Below are 18923 nucleotides of genomic sequence, written 5' to 3' on the forward strand. Positions count from 1 at the left end.
ATTTATATATTTACCTATAAAAAGATATAGATGAAGGTATAAAATGTATGAATATAAAAGTAATACAATGGTCGCGTGTTACTTTTTCTTAATTTTCTTGATTGTGCGATTATGACAAAAAAAAACGACACAACGTAGGTACTGAATATGAAGTATGATTTAAAAAAGCGACCAATATTTTTTTAATGGGTATTTTTTTAGGTATTGAACTAAAGCAACAAATTTATATTCATAATCCCCCCACTTCCAATTCCACGACTTCCTCTATATCCTAAACATGCTTTAATGTTAAACATAAACAAGCTTCAACAAAATAAATGATTTATTCGTACATATTAGGTCTGCCAATCTTTTATAATCAATTTTAAGTTTTATTCAGTATCTATTCACTTGATAATAAAACAGCGTTTCTTATTTCCTAATTTTACAAATTCATTTTCTACCCTTATCTATGGACCCGACCAGCTTACAACCTTGGTGGTGTCGTTGTAGTTTATACTACTGAAATAAATAAAATGAAAACCACCAGTCGAAGAGACACAAATTATTGTAATGGAAACATCTCATCTGCTAGATGGTTCGAATGTATCCCGTCTAAACCACATTTGAAGAGAGCGGATACAATTGCGAGTTGCGGGATAATAACGTCGAGTTCCGACTTTTGCAATACATTTATTTTCCAATACGCCTATCGAATACAATGAGAATTCATTCATATAATCAATATATACACAACTACTGAACAGTATACCTTTTTATACGTTCTTGTTGGTCACTCATTGTATCGGAAGAGAAGATAAGAAAACATAAAAAATCTTTCATTTTCGTCAATCTATTTTAGATGTTGGCAACTATTTATCGTCGTCTAAACCAAGGACATTTCCCCAAAAAGAGATATGGTTTTTCAGGATTTCGATATAAAAATACTAGAATAATAAATGTTAAAAATTGTGCAAAGATTTGTAAAATGTATCGGTAGAACCGAGATTTTGTTTTTTTAAGGAATGAGGCATTTCGGAAAAAATCAGTTATACAGAACTATTACATAATATTATTATGATTACATGGTACGGAAGATTATTTTCGTATGAAATAATTATTTTCCCAGTTCCTCGACTTTGTGCTTATAGTGTTCACTCTACTAGTTAAGAGCGTGGGTTCTTTTGTTCACTCTAATAATGTTCACAAGGATATTTTCTTTCTGAGCGCTTTCCTTCTCAGTTTCTACTCTCAACGTTTGTTTAGCGGAAAAAAAATCTACATCTTTTAAAAACACGTTATTTCAAGAATACAAATTTCTTTATTGTAAGTACCATCTAAATACATAAAAACACGATTACCAATTTCGTCTCACGCGAATGAATTCTGAATAATTAATCTTTTACGGATTAATTATTTGCATTTCGCTATATGGTTTTGTTAAGTAATATTTTTTTTTATTTTGGTAATATTTTTAACATTTTAGAGTTATCCAGTAATGTTGGCCTCACTGGGTGGCTTACCCGTGCTGAGGCCTTCATTTTACAATATAAAAATATAATATACATTTAAAGAAAAAATAATACATTTAAAATATATTCTTGTGTGTTTGTGAGTGATGTGTGTTTTATATTGGTTTTGTGTTTTGCGTGTAGGTTTTTTTTATTTTATGTTATGAAGTTTTGGTAATATTGTTTTTTTTGTTCTTTAATCCATTTTGTAAATTTGTGCCGCAATTTATTTTTGTTTTCCTCAATTTTATTTTTAAGTGTTAGACTTTTTTTATTTTTTATAGTGAATACCTCACAAGAGTCCCAACTGCTCCCGTCTGGAGCCAGTGAGACTATGGCATCCCCAATTGGGGGATGTTGTGAGGCTGAAGGTAAGTGGGGAAGGGAAAGAGGAAGGTGGGGAAGTACCTGGCTATTCAGATCTAGTAACTAAACACGGCTAAAGCCATTTGGAGCAACGTTTCAATTCTGAATGGTGGTCTTACACCAGGGCGATACTGGTAGTATCTTCCACTCTGGAACGTGCCGCGAATATACTATATATTATTTTAATTAATTAATTGTGAAATAACACAAATTAATCAAATAAAATTTATTTGCGCACGCCGGGTTCGAACCCGCGACCTTCGGAATGGCAGTCCAATGCGTTACCACTGGACTATGCCGGCCGTCAAATGCTTTTATATTATTGCGACTGTTGAATGCTTTTATAGCATGGTATTGATAGTGGCTTTGTTCAAAGCTTGTATTTATTGTTTTTATGTTTTCTTTGTACGCTTGTCTAACTGGTCTGTTAGTGATATCTTGTGTATGTTGAAATTTGTTTTTTTTTTTTTTTTAAATGTAGTTTAGTAGTGTTTTAACGTATACTTGGCGTATATCTAGTGCGTGACAGCTGTTGAATATTTGGTCTGTATCAGTCAGTTTATGTTTTTTTTTTTAAATTTATTCTATTATTCATTAATTTATATTACCTATACACCTTAAATAACAGTATTAAAAATATAAAAAAATGTGATTTGAAAAAATTTTTTTTATTAAAAGAAATTTTTTAATTTTTAGAGACGTATTTATACTATCATGATACGCCGCTGCCACACATCTTGAAAATTAATAACATCATTACGTTAAAAGTATGTAGAAGATTTTTAGTTACCTAAGTAACATATATACACATGAATTTAATAGGCTGCAAAAAAATATACCGAATACAGAATGTTGAAGAGGCCTGGGATAAATTTATGATTACGTTAACGCAAGAAATAAATAATTAAACTAATTTAAAACACGTAAAACTTACAAAAAAAATACTATAGATAATACAAAAAATATTTAATTGTATTCATAAACGTATATCTCGCTATACAGAGACAAATAAAATTCACAAGGCACGGTGTCTTTACCCCATAGAACCGATGGGACATCGTGAATTTTGAAGATATAATGTAATATATATATATATATATATATATATATATATATATATATATATAATAACCATATCTACTTACGTAACATCACTGTAATAAAAAAAAATGAAATTAAAAATAATTTAAAAATACTTTTTTCGATCGTTTCGTTAATATTGTTTATTTTGTATGTAAACGTCTTTTGTCTTTTATAATGTATTTTTTCTACATTTTTTTTCATAAACGGACCCTTTCGCGGTATTGTGGGCCGCATTATTGTTTCATATTATTTTATAATTTTCTTAAATTGTAAAATGGAAGCCAGTAAGGACCACATTATCAAATAACGTTTGAAAATGTGTAAAGTTATTATATGAAATAAATAGGTCGAAAAAAACGACGCCTAATATTTAAAACACCAACATTCAATTAAATTATCATGCTCAAGATCTCGTTAGAAATAATGTTTTAAGCGGTAATATTCAGAGATGTGCTTTATTTCAAATAAATCCATTTAAAATGGAAATGCAAAATGCAAAATAGGTATTTTCCATTTTGCATTTTAAATGCTTTTCTAAAAACCATTTTGCATTTTGCATTTTAAATGCTTTTTTCAATGCATTTTCCATTTTAAATGCTTTTTTGCAACATTCTCCTACTATCTCCACTCATATTTTTTTCATAAGCCCCAAATATCAGTCGTTCCTCAGCCTCGCTATGAGAGATAATTTACATTTGTCAAGTTGCTCCCTGGTAGGAGCCCTGGCAATTGAGTGATACCATTACAAAAAATACTAATTATTATTTTTTTAGTAAACTAATGTTTAAGACAAGATTTTTTATGCATAGCATAAAGGGTAACAATTATTTTATAAGCAATAATTATTAGCCTGAAACACTCATCCACATTGAAAAATCTCCTGATAAAAGATACATGACGCCAACTATAATAAAGCCAAACCAAAATAAAGTTGTTCGTTTCATTTTTTTTTTTTTAAATAAATTTAAAATAAATCAAATTTAAAAATGTTGTAATGATTATTAAGTTCTGCAAGTATTTCTGTTATTTTTACAGTTTTTAATGTGACAGCTGTTTCGGCTTTTGAGGCCATTATCAAACTGTCACTATCAAACAATAAAAAACTGTAAAAATAACAGAAATACTTGCAGAACTTAATAATTATTATAACATTATTAAATTTGATTTATTTTAAATTTATTTAAAAAGTTAAATGGAGTTCTACGAATTAAACACCAAAACAATAAATAAAATTGGTTGTTTCAGGTGAAAAAATGTAACAAGCAGTAATTGTTGAATGAAACACTAGTATCTATTGAATTATTTCGCGGACAAGAGATAAGCCGCCATAGCTCAGTGGTCAGAGCGGTCGACCGGAAATCGAAAGGACACGGGTTCAAGTCCCGTTGGCGTCATGTATCTTTTATCAGGAGATTTTTCAATGTGGATGAGTGTTTCAGGCTAATAATTATTGCTTATAAAATAATTGTTATAAAAAATACTGATTCAAATACTGAACATGGGGCCATGACGCTGTAATATTAAATGTTAGATGGTAGTTTCTATGTTTTTACGTTGGCAACATTAGTCCCGCACAAATTTTTTGTGGTCCGTAGTCGTGGTGTTTTTGGATTTACCATCATGTAATATGTTTGTTCTACATTGATGTCCATTATTAAATGACGAAATTGTTTAAAAATTCTATAATTAATTTGATTGTTTGACCTGAGAAACCATTTTGCATTTTCAATGCATTTTGAAAATAGGTATTTTGCATTTTGCATTTTAAATGCTTTTCTAAAAACCATTTTGCATTTTGCATTTTCAAATGGAAAAGTTTTGACCCATTTCCATTTTGCATTTCAAATGGTTTTGGGTACCCATTTTGCACATCTCTGGTAATATTACATTTTCTAAATAGGTCAGTGCTCCAACAGGCATTTACATTGTACAGGCTGCTATCTTACTACGCTGATAAGTATCTGAAAAGTCCAAACATTTTAAAAGCGATATGCACCGTGCTTATTTTACAACCTACAACCTTATTCTACAACCCAACTTCTTCTACGATTCATTTTCGCGTCATATATTCTCCTTACACTCTGTTCTTTATTCACCCGCTCTACATGTTCAAATATCTAAGCACCACTTTCTTAATCTTGATCGTTTCTCCATCACTACTGGATACACTGATTCCCAGGTTCCTACTCAACACTCATACCTTTTACCTTCCCTTTCCTCTCCTTCCATTAATTGAAAAACCTCCACACAGCACCCCAAATAATTTTAAAATAATCCGACAGTAGAATCACTAAACTCGATAGAATGATCACTAAAAAAATGAAATACTTCTGCTTCGGTAGTAACTAGTAAAAAGTTCTCAGAAGGAAGGAGGGTAGCTGTCTACAGTGGAATGCTGATAATTACCCTGATGTATAACAGTGAGGCGTGGAAATGCAGATATGGGACAGTGGACTAAATGCTGTTTAAATTATATTCTTCAGTCGTACGCGTGATAAAACCATATCTTATAACCTATTACAAATAAGTGCAGAGATCTAGAAATAATGCAACGCTGATGTAAATGTATTTTTTTACATTAACCAAATTCATGAGGCCCTTATTAATTTAAAAAAAAATTAAGTAATCTAAATAGTATGTATACAAATAAAGTTTCAATAAATTTATAATGAATATGACCTGACTATAAACTGTTGTTCGTCGGTTAAAAATGATCTAACTCTGAACACAATATTCCTTTTACAATAATTATGCAACGAATGATGTTTTTACTTTTCCGACTACACCGTTGTTGTGCTACACCGATCCACCAGTTTCCACAATCAAATTAATATTCCGAGTTTTTCCGGTCCCTGATCACCTGCCAAAGAATGGGAGTCGGAGAATTCATTAGCGATATTTTCCTTTCCTCTCATTCCATTGACACAGAGTGGAATTTTAATGCAAAATATTTTTCATTTCTGAACATGTATTTTTGCCTCAAAATTAAAATAAAAGTGGACTATTGTAAAAAAAGGTTTATTTCAATTTATTGATAATTTGTAAGTTATTTTTCAGTATCAGAATTATATTTTTTAATTAGTTATATATAATTAACAAATATACATGAATTAATGAAACAAATAGAGCCAGTAGAATTATACTGAAAAAATCAAGGAAATGTTGAAGGAGTTAAATATCTTGTCATTTATATAAATTATGTACTTCAATGCTTTATTTTAAATGCAAAAAATAATTAATTGCAGTACAAAAATTGAATTTTTCAGAAAATTAAAAACTGGCAACAAAAATACACACATGAGACGAGGAAAAAAAATGAAGCAAGAAAGTCGTTGATGTACGTAATAATTTAAAAAAAATTTTTTTTCGAATTACCAGAAGAAATAAAACATTAACAAATTTAAACTCCAATTACGAAAACATGGTATTTTATTTGTTCTAAAAAATGTTATTTTAAGCAAGGACATGGGACAAAGGTATCTCTTTACCTATTAAACATTCCACAAATAAACAATTTAATAACGGAAATATTATCAATCTATTATGAAAAATAATATAACCAAGGTTGACAGTTTATTTATATGAATAAGACTGTTCAACTGATTGGAATACTATTTCTGTAAGAATAGAATCCGATTGGTTACCATTCCTCAAAATATTAACATGGAAACATATGATACTGCTTACTATTGTTTAAAGCCAATTAATCCATCTTATATTTTTAGATTCTATAAATTTGGCACATTATGGCAAGCGATCGCTCAAAACGTTTTTGCTAGTTTGATATATTTGCCAAAAACATTCGATGACTTCTATTTTTAGTTGTATCTGAAATCTGAAATAATGTTTTGAAGAATGAAAAAGTTAAGAAAAGTCAATCTGCGGGAATTGAAATTGTGATGGCACGTTGAAACACAGAATCGTTGAATTGTAAACTAACGGTTTATTGAGATGGCCTATCATAATATGACTGCGGACCTGCGTATAATGTAAGCGTAATTGAACGGGCACAGTTATACGAAAATAAAAGTAACAAGCAATGCTTATAAATTGTAACAAAATACTGCATTTTTTAAGTTGAATGAAAATTTTTGTAAGCTTGATATATTTAGATTATTTATATTTTTTAAAAAGAAAGACAAACATTCCTGGGTTACGAATAAGCTGATAATATTTAAAAATCTTCTACTACCGCCACATAAGCGGAAAATGTTGCTTATGTCGTGATTGAAGTCTTGAACGTCGACGCCTTGGTGGGACCCAAACACGATTATAACTCTGCCACTCACCGGTCGAAAATAATTGTATATTACCTACTTCTCATAAGATTGTGCTATTACCCAAAAGTCATTCACTTATTTTAAAATTTTATTTATTTATTTTATATCTTGTCTCTGCCACTAATGCAAATGATTATTGAGAGTGAAGCTTCATAATCAACTCCTCAGGCTAATTTGTTCGGTTTTTTTTAACAGAAACTATTATTCATAGAGTAAATTTGTCCGCTTTTCGGAACAATTCATATAGTCTCATAGAAGTCCAGAAATCGCTGGGTCTCCCTTGCCGTCATAGTTAGAAATATGAACTAGACGGTGATAGAAAGAAAAAATACCAAGCTTTACATTCAAATATAGATTTTAATCATAGAATAATGAAAATGAAAATGAAACTAAAGGTTGCGACCGCAACTTGAGAGACATATTTGAAACATAAATAATAATCGAGTAAAAGGACGAGTGGTGAAGTGGCAATAAAGTTTTTAATACAGTTGTAAAATAAAATATGTTTTTTTTTTAAACGGAATGTGAGCCATTTTTAAAACTTTTTGTATTTGATTTCAAAACTTATTGTTTATTTCTAATAATAAAATTTCCAGGCGAATTTTATCACTTTTCAAATACTGTGATTTATTTTCGGATTTTTTTTTTTTTTTTTTTTTACTGTATTACCGCACAAGAGTCCCAACTGCTCCCGTCTGGAGCCAGTGAGACTATGGCATCCCCAATTGGGGTATGTTGTGAGGCTGAGGGTATTGGGGAGGGGAGGGAGATGGGGAAGAGGAAGGTGGGGAAGTACCTGGCTATTCAGATCTGGTCACCAAACACGGCTAAAGCCATTTCAAGCGACGTTTCAATTCTGAATGGTGGTCTTACACCAGGGCGATACTGAGAGTATCTTCCACTCTGGAACGTGCCGCAAATATACTATATATTATTTTAAATTATTTTAAATTAATTGTGAAATAACACAAATTAATCAAATAAAATTTATTTGCGCACGCCGGGTTCGAACCCGCGACCTTCGGATCTGTAGTCAAAAGCGTATACCACTAGACCACGCCGGCCGTCAAAGATACGTTCAGAAAGTCCAATTTATTTGAATTTTATTATTTATTTCGTTATTTATAAGATTTTTATTACATTTGTAGTTTTTAGTGTTACAATTTTTAATGAAAAATCAAAATTTTATTATTAATCATATTTTTTAAATACTTATGTTGAGGGATCAGTAGGATTTATAGGCCCTGTTAGAAGTTCTACCGAGCCGAATCCTCTGATATGAAAATATCTGGAGTCGATGAATTATTTTCCCATTTGATCTCTGGTTAGTTGACGTGTTGTTCTTGTATTGTTTTGTATTTATTTTGCTTATATAATGCACTTGCATAATGTTGATTGACTAGATGATCATTTGTGGAAAAGTGTGTGGAAGGGTTTTGTTTTTCCTATGGGGAAGATTTAACCCGGACAAAAATCGGAAGTTTTTATGGGCACCAAAAAATTTTTAACAGTATGTTTGTGTTTTGTTTTTGATACGTTGTCTCGGGAATTTCAAGGTTGATTGCTCAATTGTTATTTGTAATAAAATGTTTCAATAGCGCCGGTTGGCGACTTGGTTGATAGTGTTTTAGTAGGTGTGGTTCTGAATCTAATAGAACTAGGATAACCTTAATTAAAAAATACATAAAATTTTCACATTTTCTTCTCTCCAGAAAAATATGTTTGGTTCTGAATTGTACCAACTATTTGATTAAAATCCATTCCGTCCGAGCCGCCACAATTTAGGGCGGCTATCTTAGAAGGCCTTCCCTCGAGCCCCCACAATTTAACTCGATATTTTTTTTAATATTTACGTGTATTCTAGTATGCATTGCTTCCTTACGTTCGTTATTTTTTTGTAAATGCAAAAAAAAAATCATTTGTTTTGTGTTAAATAAATCAAAAAACCAAAAGAAATATATTATTTTAACTACATAATCAAATGGGATGGGTTAAATTATAACCAATGGACAATTTTCGTCAATACGCTCGATCGAAATGTTGATTACCATCACTTTACCTTTGCCACGTAACTTAATCTGAATACCTAGACACTGACAAACCCAAAATAACCCCATCCCAACTTTCCTTCCGAATATAAGGAGGCAAATGATCAGAACGTGTATTGGATGGAGGAATATAGATATAATACGTTATCTTTCTCTGTATCATCAATTCTCAATTCTCACAGCGTCATACACATATCGCAGTCTATCCCCCGACTTACTTATTCAGGGCGAAATTTGACCTGGCTATTTGCTTGTACTGCTCACGGATCGTATACTCGTAAAATGTATTTAGGTACGGTGGGATACTTTGCATACTTATTGAGGCTATGCAAAACGCGGTTCGAGAACAAATAAACCACAGACAAGAGCGTTGTTTATTTAGGGAACAATACAATTAGGCAGAAATTCTGTCTATCCATTGATATTGACAACTTCAATGACTTCAAGGTATTAATACTGTTTCATAATACATTGTATTAATTAATATTTAAAATCATTTTTAAGAAAACGAGTAATAAGGAAAACGGATGATTCTATCCCGCCAGATTCCAGACTCAAGCATTGCAGCACACTGGAGAAAGATGTTGGCCCCGTCAATCTGATGCATAACGTCTTTAATTTTTATTTTGTTTCTGTATATAACCCTAATATCATTGTAATATTATTGTAATATTGTTGTAATATTATTGTATTATTACTATAAATGTTATATAAGAAGTGCGGGATTGCACGGACCTCCTCACATTCCGGAATAAACTAGTTTTAATTATTAATTATAATAAAATAGCAATATGACGTTAAAAATACATTAAAATTATTTTCATTGTGCTTATTTACCCACTCGTCGATTCAAACGAGAACGGTTTTGGCATATTTACAGATGTCGCGCAGTAGGTATTTAAATATATAACGGGTTACGGGTTAGACGCGTGGAATAATGTTGAACCTACGGGCGTATAAAGTATAATTGTTCGATGGTATTCAATGTTTAAGTGAGCTATTTAAAGTTTTTTTCGATAATGCAACAAAAAGCCGGAACGATAGCGCATTTTGGTTTATTTGATTGGTTTTCACAAGCAAAGGGTCAACATCTGTAAAAATTCTATATTATTATTCCTACTTAATTTATTAAAATCTTTATGGAAACTCAGGGTTCATTTGGAGTCGGGAGAAAATCGTGATTTTCCAAGAACTGGAACTATTGCCTGAAAGAATAACAGTTTAATAAGAAACACGGGTTGTTTAATAAGTGAAAATTTAATTATTTTGTGGACTGGAGCAATCCATTTCAATGACAAAGGTAACCTGGAAAGCCTGGAAACAAACCTGAAAGTAACATATTTTTTGAGATTCCCGTTGTTAGGTTTAATTGTTATTCTCAACTAAATATTGCTGTCTTTTACTTGATTATATAATTATTTTATGGTCCTGTTATTTTTTTAATCTAAAGGTATATTAAATATCTTGTAGGAATATGTGCTACTTTATTTATTTGTAGTTTAAATTATTAGATATAGGCCAACAAAGAATTACATTTCTCATGATTTTAAAGGCAAGTTTATCAATTATTTGAGAGTTAATGATGATTATTTTAAAAAAAAATTACTCTGTTTACTCTACTAATATGATGAAATATAAAATAAAAATAAGTTTTATTTAAAAAAACCTTTTGATAGCGTAAATTTATATCACAAACGACCGATTTACGTTGGAACACAATTTTGTGGAGCATACATATAAATTTCTACCCAAAAAGTCGCTTTTCCAAAGTTTTAGATTTAATTTTATTTATCATTATATAAACTCTATAAATAGGGTAAGAATATTTTTTTATAATAACAATTAACTCGCACAAAAATTTCAAATAGTAAATAAAATAAAGCTAAATTGAATTTTTTAACTGCCCATTTTTCAATATTAAAAACAAAAATATATAATATAGCACATATCCGTTCTAGAAATTTGCTAAAACTTTAGATTGAAAAAATAATTGTTCAGTTTCTTTCTTTGGTAATATGGCCTCAAATCCAAAATTAAGTTTATTATGAAAAAGGCCGCGCAGTCGTTCCTCTTAAGTATGACGGATTAAAAAACAGTGTTAAAGTTGTTGGCAGGAACATACTATACCACAGACATAGGAATTAATAGACGAGAAGATAATGGCGAGGGGTAAAATCAACTGTTGAAGAACGAAGGGGGTTAAACTGACTGTGATTCGTCAATAAATCAATCTGACAGTAAATAGGCATCTCGCATTATAATATCACCATTTAGTTCTTAAAAGTAAAATCTGCTTTTGAATGAATAGACATTTTTACATGGGAGCGCAAATTACTCGCCACGTTATGAACTAATTTGCGAAGTCCAAATTCGGCAAAGTAAATTTCTTCTGTTTGCAGAGTCGTAGTTAGTTTCAGAGTATTTAGTTAAGACACTTTTACAAATGTTTCATAATTTACTGACCCCAGTAAACAACGATGAGCACACTTGAGAATCGCTACATTGTGATGTGATAGTATATGTTTCTAAAACTGATCCATATAATACGGTGTGAATAAGCTTAAAATAAAGTAAAATAATGCTTACTTATGGAATGTAATACGACAATTGGGTTTATTCTCTTTTTCACATCTATTTTTACAAGTTTTCATATCACAAGTCAAAATTTTGCCGTGTTATTTCGTAAAATGAACCGATGATGCCTCGACCATAGTTCGCACAAGAATGATGACGTCACGTTTTCAAATTTCACTTGAGGCCATACGCGAGCCCAGCCGGCTCCAATGGAACCGGTATGGGGAGTGGGGATAATACGCTTTTAATCACTTAGGGCAGGTCTACTAATATTCATATGTCTATGTACTATACAAATATTTAGTAATATTGTCTTTTTATTGAGGTTTGTTCTTTGTATGACAACAATGTTTCCTGGTGAATATTTTATGTAAGCAGGATTAGTGAACTTAGGCGCATTAAACTATCCCATAGAATAAGGTGCCCCAGGTTTATGTTAATGTTATTGTTTTGACATCGTATATTTAATCTTTCAGTGTAAGAAATTTCTTAATATAAGACGGATTAAAGCCGTTTGTATACTTAGGACTGGGTTACGGCTACAGCGGCCAGAGAAGAACAGTTGGGGTGGCTACTCGGACGGACAAAGACCACAATGTCCCGTGGGTAAACAAAAGATTTGCATAACAGAGTGTGCAGCTATTTGCGGTTCGTAACCAGGACGAACTGTTTAGCATTTTGGTTGAATTGTGCGCTGAAATGTTAAAACATCAGATCCTACGCATTGATACAATCAGGAACTTGGATGCCTGTTTAAATTGCTTGAATAGTGATTATATCTAATTTATGGAGATGTAATCAATCCTACAACTTTATGCGGTACTTATTTGTTAACTGGTAACGAGCTTAAGGCTTAGTTTGGGTATCTACCTACTTACAATGTATATTCAAAAGCGATACGGGAGTGAAAACTGAATAATGAGAGTGCGAGTAATTAATTTTGCACGAAAATTTAGCAATTAGCTCGGTACACTTTGTAAAAAGTGCTAAACAGTTAAATTTAAGGATTACCAAAACAAATAGCAGTTTAAAACAAAAAATACCATTTTTACATAATTAAATCGAGCATGTTACAATATTTTTTTGTCCTCAACTGAACGAGACAATTACAGAATGTCATGATTTAACTATGGAACTTATTGTCCTAAATATAATTTATGTTCTTAACATAAGTTAACAATAATGGGTTCCATGATAATTCAACGCAGTGACAATTCAACACACTTTTAAAAAGTGATATAAAGTTATTAGAAACGATGATTTTTTTTTAAATCAACCTAACCTAACCTACTTAACCCAGTTAATAAAGTTTTTGTTTCATAACTTTTCATGACTTTATATAACTTTTTAAAGACGTGATGAATTATCATTGTGATGATTTATCCGGTCACCCAATAATGATATGATACGATTTAAGTCTGAAACGAAATATTTTTTTGCAGTTTATTTTGCATGTTCTAACCTTTTCATAACCCGCAACACCTTTAAATGTTGTACAAATGCCAATTATTGGTAATTGCTTTTTTTGTATAGCATTCTAAGTAAGCAGACAGTTTTTAACAGTTGTAATATTATAACTACAGTTTTTAGATTGGTTTGTAGAAAAATGATCAGTGGCTTAAGGTTTCGGGTTAAATCCTTTGTAATCTAGATTGTACATGCACACAATTCAGCTTTATTGATGGGTAAGGGAAAATTCTTAGAGAAAAATAAAGCATTTTTGTATTACACTACTGAGATAACATTCCATAAAAAATGCGCTAAAATAGGAGAAGAGCGTTTTTCCCTTGTAATAAGCAATCATACCAATAATTTATAGAACACCTTTTGCTTCCTTAAAAAATTCATGTGATTATGTGGGAACTGAATTGGGTAAATAAAAATGAAGCACTTGTTCAATAGTGAGTACATACACATAAATTATATAAAGTTATTTCCAAGTCAACCATCTCAATTGCAATGTTACATGTGTGAGCGTGCAAAATTTTGATTTATTTTTTAAAAGTAGGTAAAAGAGAGGGAAACTATGTCAAGCTCGATGCAATGCAACGTCATCTTAAAAACGTAAAAGTTTTATGCATATCGAATAAAACCTGGATTACGTGAAGGTTATAAAATAGATACGATATCGCCCATGAATTTAAGTAGTAAAGTGGGTGCCAAAGAAACGGCTTGACGGCTGAGTATTACTGAGTAGGTGCCGGAGAGATTGGCTTACTCGAGTGGCGAGGAATTAAACTATTTATTTCTGAGTGGCCTATTTCGAAATATACCCCTTTTGCAGGGGTTGAACAAATATTTCTGAAAATACTCAATTAAATAAAAATTATCAATTTCCCCCGGGAAACCAAATGTTAAGTGATATTAAATTATAGTAAGATTATGATGTCTGCATGTTTAAGTTTAAAAATAAAATATATTATTTGAACACCGCGCAAGTGTCCCAACTGCTCCTAAGGGGTAGGCGTTGAGGGAGATTTTGAAATAGTGGAAATAGGAGGAGGAGGGAGGGGGGGGGGTCATGGAGTGGAAGTGCGGGGAGGAGAGGGGCAGGGTTAGGTCAGGGTTTTATTTATTTTCACTAACAACACTTAAATTAACACCAAAACCTCAGTTCAGTGTTTAAGTAACGCGTGCAAACTCATTCTGATTTCGTGTCCTACCCAACACTAGTCCGAAGCCAGTAACACTGCGGTATCCCTTTTTGGCGATTGTTGCGTAATTGAGGAAAGTGAAGAAGAAAATGAAGAAGGTTAGGAAATTTCTGGCTATTCACATCAGTTCACTAAATATTTCTGTAGTTATTAAAAGTAACTTTTTGATACTAAAATTTCCATGATATTTGTAGGTGCTAACAACCGATTTCATTCAACGATAACTGATTTAATGGCTTCTGACTTCTGAATAATGACTTCCTTCTGACCTCTGATAATGACCTTCTGATTTTTCGTGTACTGGTTTGCGATAACGACTAACCTGTACGAATGGTCATAGTCACCATAATTTTGTAGTCTCTCCAACCAAGATATATCTTTCTAAGGCTATTTTAACAGGGTAAATAAAACAAATCGAAATAAGATATTTCATTTTCATTAGATTTTCAACATTTAAATAAATTGAACATCTACTACATTATAATGTATTTTCGTGATTCCATAGAAAACCTTCGTGTTCCATTGGATGGGAACTTTTGCCACCTATCACAATATCCATTTGTTTGCTTAAAAACCGGCTCTTCAAAATTCAGCCTATTTGTTTTAATTACCTCAAAACTTTCCCCATATTTTCTGTATTTTTTCTTCTAGTTTTGCTGTGTACCTAATAAGTAATAACTAAAAACAAACAGCAAGTTTTTAGGCTGAGAATTTGAAGTTTAAGGAAATCCATAATTGGTTTTGGGTAGTGTAAATAACCATGTTTCGTTTACGTTAGCTGCTGAAATTCATTAGTTAATACCGAAGCTGAACTTGAAATACAAAATCGATACTTATTACAAGAAAATTAATATTACCAGATGTAAACAAATTATATTCACTTGATTCGAAAATTTTGTTTGATTAATAATTAATTAAACACATAATGAATATCAATTAATGGTTCGTGGGAATGGGACAAGTGGTAATATAATGATCAGTTTATGTTGTAAATCAAACATCGGAGTTGAGGATTGGAAAACACTTTTTTAAGTAAGAAAAAGTCAACCCGTAAATAACAAAGGTTTTTTTTAAACTATAAAACATCTATTTTTGTAGATGTAATTAAAAATATAAAATATTTTTTGGTTTGTTTTGACTAAGGATTTAATCTTACTCCTCAGGGATTGGTTCTTAGATGCTGTGAAATTTTTTAAATGTCTTAAAAAAATGGTTTTACTGAGGTTTGAAACTTCCACTTCAGAGACTGACTAAAATTAGTGGACCGCGCTATCAATTAAGCCAAATTCATAAAAAATATGTATGTAGGCGTGTGTGTGAAAGTTGTTTCCATCGACAACGAGTCTAGTAAGTTTCAGCTCAATCGGTTGTCGGGAAGTAGGTCGATAATTAATATCCTCTTCCAAGACATTAAATATTTCAACTACATGGAAAAAAATTGCAAGGAGGGTAAATTTAAACAAAATGATAAATTCGTAACGTATGGTGAATAAAATAATTGTTAACAATCATTTTATAAGCAATAATTATTAGCCTGAAACACTCATCCACATTGAAAAATCTCCTGATAAAAGATACATGACGCCAACGGGACTTGAACCCGTGTCCTTTCGATTGCCGGTCGACAGCTCTGACCACTGAGCTATGGCGGCTTATCTCTTATCCGCGAAATAATTCAATATATACTAGTGTTTCATTTAACAATTAATGCTTATTACATTTTTTTTCACCTGAAAACAACCAACTTTATTTTATATGAGAAACGCATTGTAAGTGCTAACTCTCTCACTAGATGGCGTCGAGACAAATTGTCTACATTTTTTGGTGAAGATACTTGAACTTGTCTAATATTAATTATTATTTTTTTGGTAAACTAATGTTTAAGACAAGATTTTTTATGCATAGCACAAAGGGTAACAAATATTTTAATTTTTAGGCTAATAATTATTGCTTGTAAAATGATTGTTACGCTTTGTGCTATGCATAAAAAATCTTGTCTTAAACATTAGTTTACCAAAAAAATAATAAAATAATAGTTATTTTTTGTATTGCTTGTGGTTGAGATATTGCATTTCTACAAATTTTTTTTTTTAAAGTAGGTACCTGCGTTAACAAATAACTATGCATTTATGCAGCGCTAGCTTTTGTGAGTGATGGAACAAACATTCAAAATTATTAAATCATATCCAGAACACGATATAACTGCTGCTTCAGTGAAAAAATCTGAATCGTTTATTGAAATAATGGAGTTAAAACTTGACAGCCGATACCGGCCCATGAATAAACCCGTCCGAATCTGTCTGTAAATTCCAAATCCATTTACAAATATGATTTAAACAACTTTCGACGGATATTCATGAATGAATTACACAACAATCCTCAAAACAAAATTTTAGTAAAATAATTGAGGTGATCGAAAACCCGAAACGCTCGTTTTGCAATCGGGCGGATGGAATTCAATTATCACAGCGAATGCAGACTTATATTATCCATTTCAGAACAATTCGAGTTATGCCTCCTAAAAAGGTCAGTATTATACACCGTACACTCTATTACTGATTCCATGTAAATTTAGATATGTTGTTTGTTATCAATATCGAAATGAGATATCAAATTTGATTAATTAACGACCAAAGTTTTCGAATACGAGAATTTTTTTTTAAATAATAAAGTACGTTTTCAAATACATCCATTTAAATTTCACTATAATACAAATCTTGGAAGATTTACCTACTTCCTGACATCTGATCCGGTACAACACGTCGGATAGTCACTGTCGATGACAATACATTATATAAATTTTTAATGACACTCACGCACTCACACGCGCACACACACGCTTTTCTCTAAAATCGGATGACATTATAAAAATTTACAGCAGTTACTTTAGTGAATAAATCTCAGCACCATCCAATTAGGATTTGGCTTAAGTGATGGCGTGGTTCACTCATTTTAGTCAGTACCTGGAAAATAAAGATCAATCCTCATTCAAACCAAAAAACCGCGGACATATACGCATTTTTTTCTGAAATCTGATGATATTATTGCAGTTAATATACGGAATAAATGTCGATCCTACCCGATCCAGGTTGAATCCAGTCCCTAGGAAAGAAGGTAAAATCCTGAGTTAAACTTTAATTTTTAAAGTTAATTTTTTTATTTGAGTGTTAAAGGTTATTTAAAAATAGACGTATCGATAGTAACAAATCTCATTTTTTGGGTTGATTTCAACAATATTAATTCATGATTTTAAATTGAGATTTACATAAAAAAAAATGTTAACTTCATTCCAATATAAATTCTTTTTCTGTCCTATTTTAAATAAGCCTACACAAAAAAGCATTCAATGAAAAATGGATTTTTATTCAAACTATAAATTGCAAAAGTATTATAAAATATTACGTTAAGTTCAAATCTATAAAATAAATGGTTACTTACCTTGTATAAGTATTATGGTTATTATTATAACAGACGATATCCATTTCAGACCTCCCATTGTAAGTTTTCAATTCACATCAAACTTAAAAAATAATGTACATCCACCAACACATTCTATAAGTAAATGATCAGTACATAAATATAAACTCAAAGTAAAACTAATTAATAAATGCACTTATTATTGTTATGGATGTTTTTAATATAATGCCAATGTTTTAGGTGGTGATGATGTTGAAAGTAAATAAAGTTCTTGATTTGTTATTATTTTGATAATATAAGTAGCGCGCGTAACGTAATCTACGTGCGTATAATAAAAGGGGCTCGTAGCACGTTCGCAGCGTTGGCGTAACGCGGTTTGTAGCGAGAAGTCGGCGCGTAACTGGCGCGGTTCATAGTAGAGAAGTCGGGAGTCGGGAGTCGGGCTCCGAGTTGCGCACTGAAGTGCTCCTCCGCGCCGCCAGAGTGTTTTATTGCGGAAACTATGGCAACAGGCGGAATGATGCAAAGGACCCCGTCCCGGTTACATCCCGCCAGCTCTAAATGCCGACTTTCTTACAAATCCATTATTTATTACTGCAGCATGCAGCTAGTCGATTTACCGCTAGGACAATTCAATTCCGGCCGAATTGTGGAAGCCAGAAACCGAGTCTGGATAATACGTATCTCACTAGATAAAACAATTTGGACGCATTTTAAAATTCACACCGACTATCACTTCCGATGAAAGACAAATTTAATGCATTTCCTGAAAACATATTATTATATTTTATTTATATTGAAGCATACAGAATATTTCTTTGAAAAAAAGTTAAGATTTTAAAATACGTATGTATGTATTTTTAAATTAAAAGATAGATAAATAAATCATTATAATATTTTTAATTTTTAACGCCCAGAGGGCTTTTACATGTAGGTGGTACAATTTTGATGAAAGACAATTTTGAAACATGAGAAAGAAATAATAAAAATAAAATTACATTAAAAAATAAT

The 18923-nt window shown here is 31.4% G+C and overlaps 1 protein-coding gene and 1 non-coding gene across 2 annotated transcripts in view; both read right to left on the reverse strand.

Annotated features, from left to right (window-relative positions):
• The window catches only part of LOC149426785 (cell adhesion molecule 2-like), a 42684-nt gene extending 24391 nt beyond the window's left edge, over window positions 1-18293 (reverse strand). Inside the window, exon 1 of the mRNA XM_089638447.1 lies at window positions 17934-18293. Coding sequence (XP_089494573.1) covers window positions 17934-17991 — 58 coding nt within the window. The 5' untranslated portion in view covers window positions 17992-18293. The remainder of the gene's footprint in view (window positions 1-17933) is intronic.
• On the reverse strand, window positions 16075-16147 carry TRNAA-GGC (transfer RNA alanine (anticodon GGC)). Its single transcript has one exon. It is a non-coding gene; the product is annotated as a tRNA-Ala (tRNA).
• Window positions 18294-18923: the final 630 nt, after the last annotated feature.

This window comes from Hesperophylax consimilis, chromosome 1 (assembly GCF_061612785.1).
Source record: "Hesperophylax consimilis isolate HC1 chromosome 1, BYU_Hcon_1.0, whole genome shotgun sequence".
NCBI classification, from domain to species: Eukaryota; Metazoa; Arthropoda; class Insecta; order Trichoptera; family Limnephilidae; genus Hesperophylax; species Hesperophylax consimilis.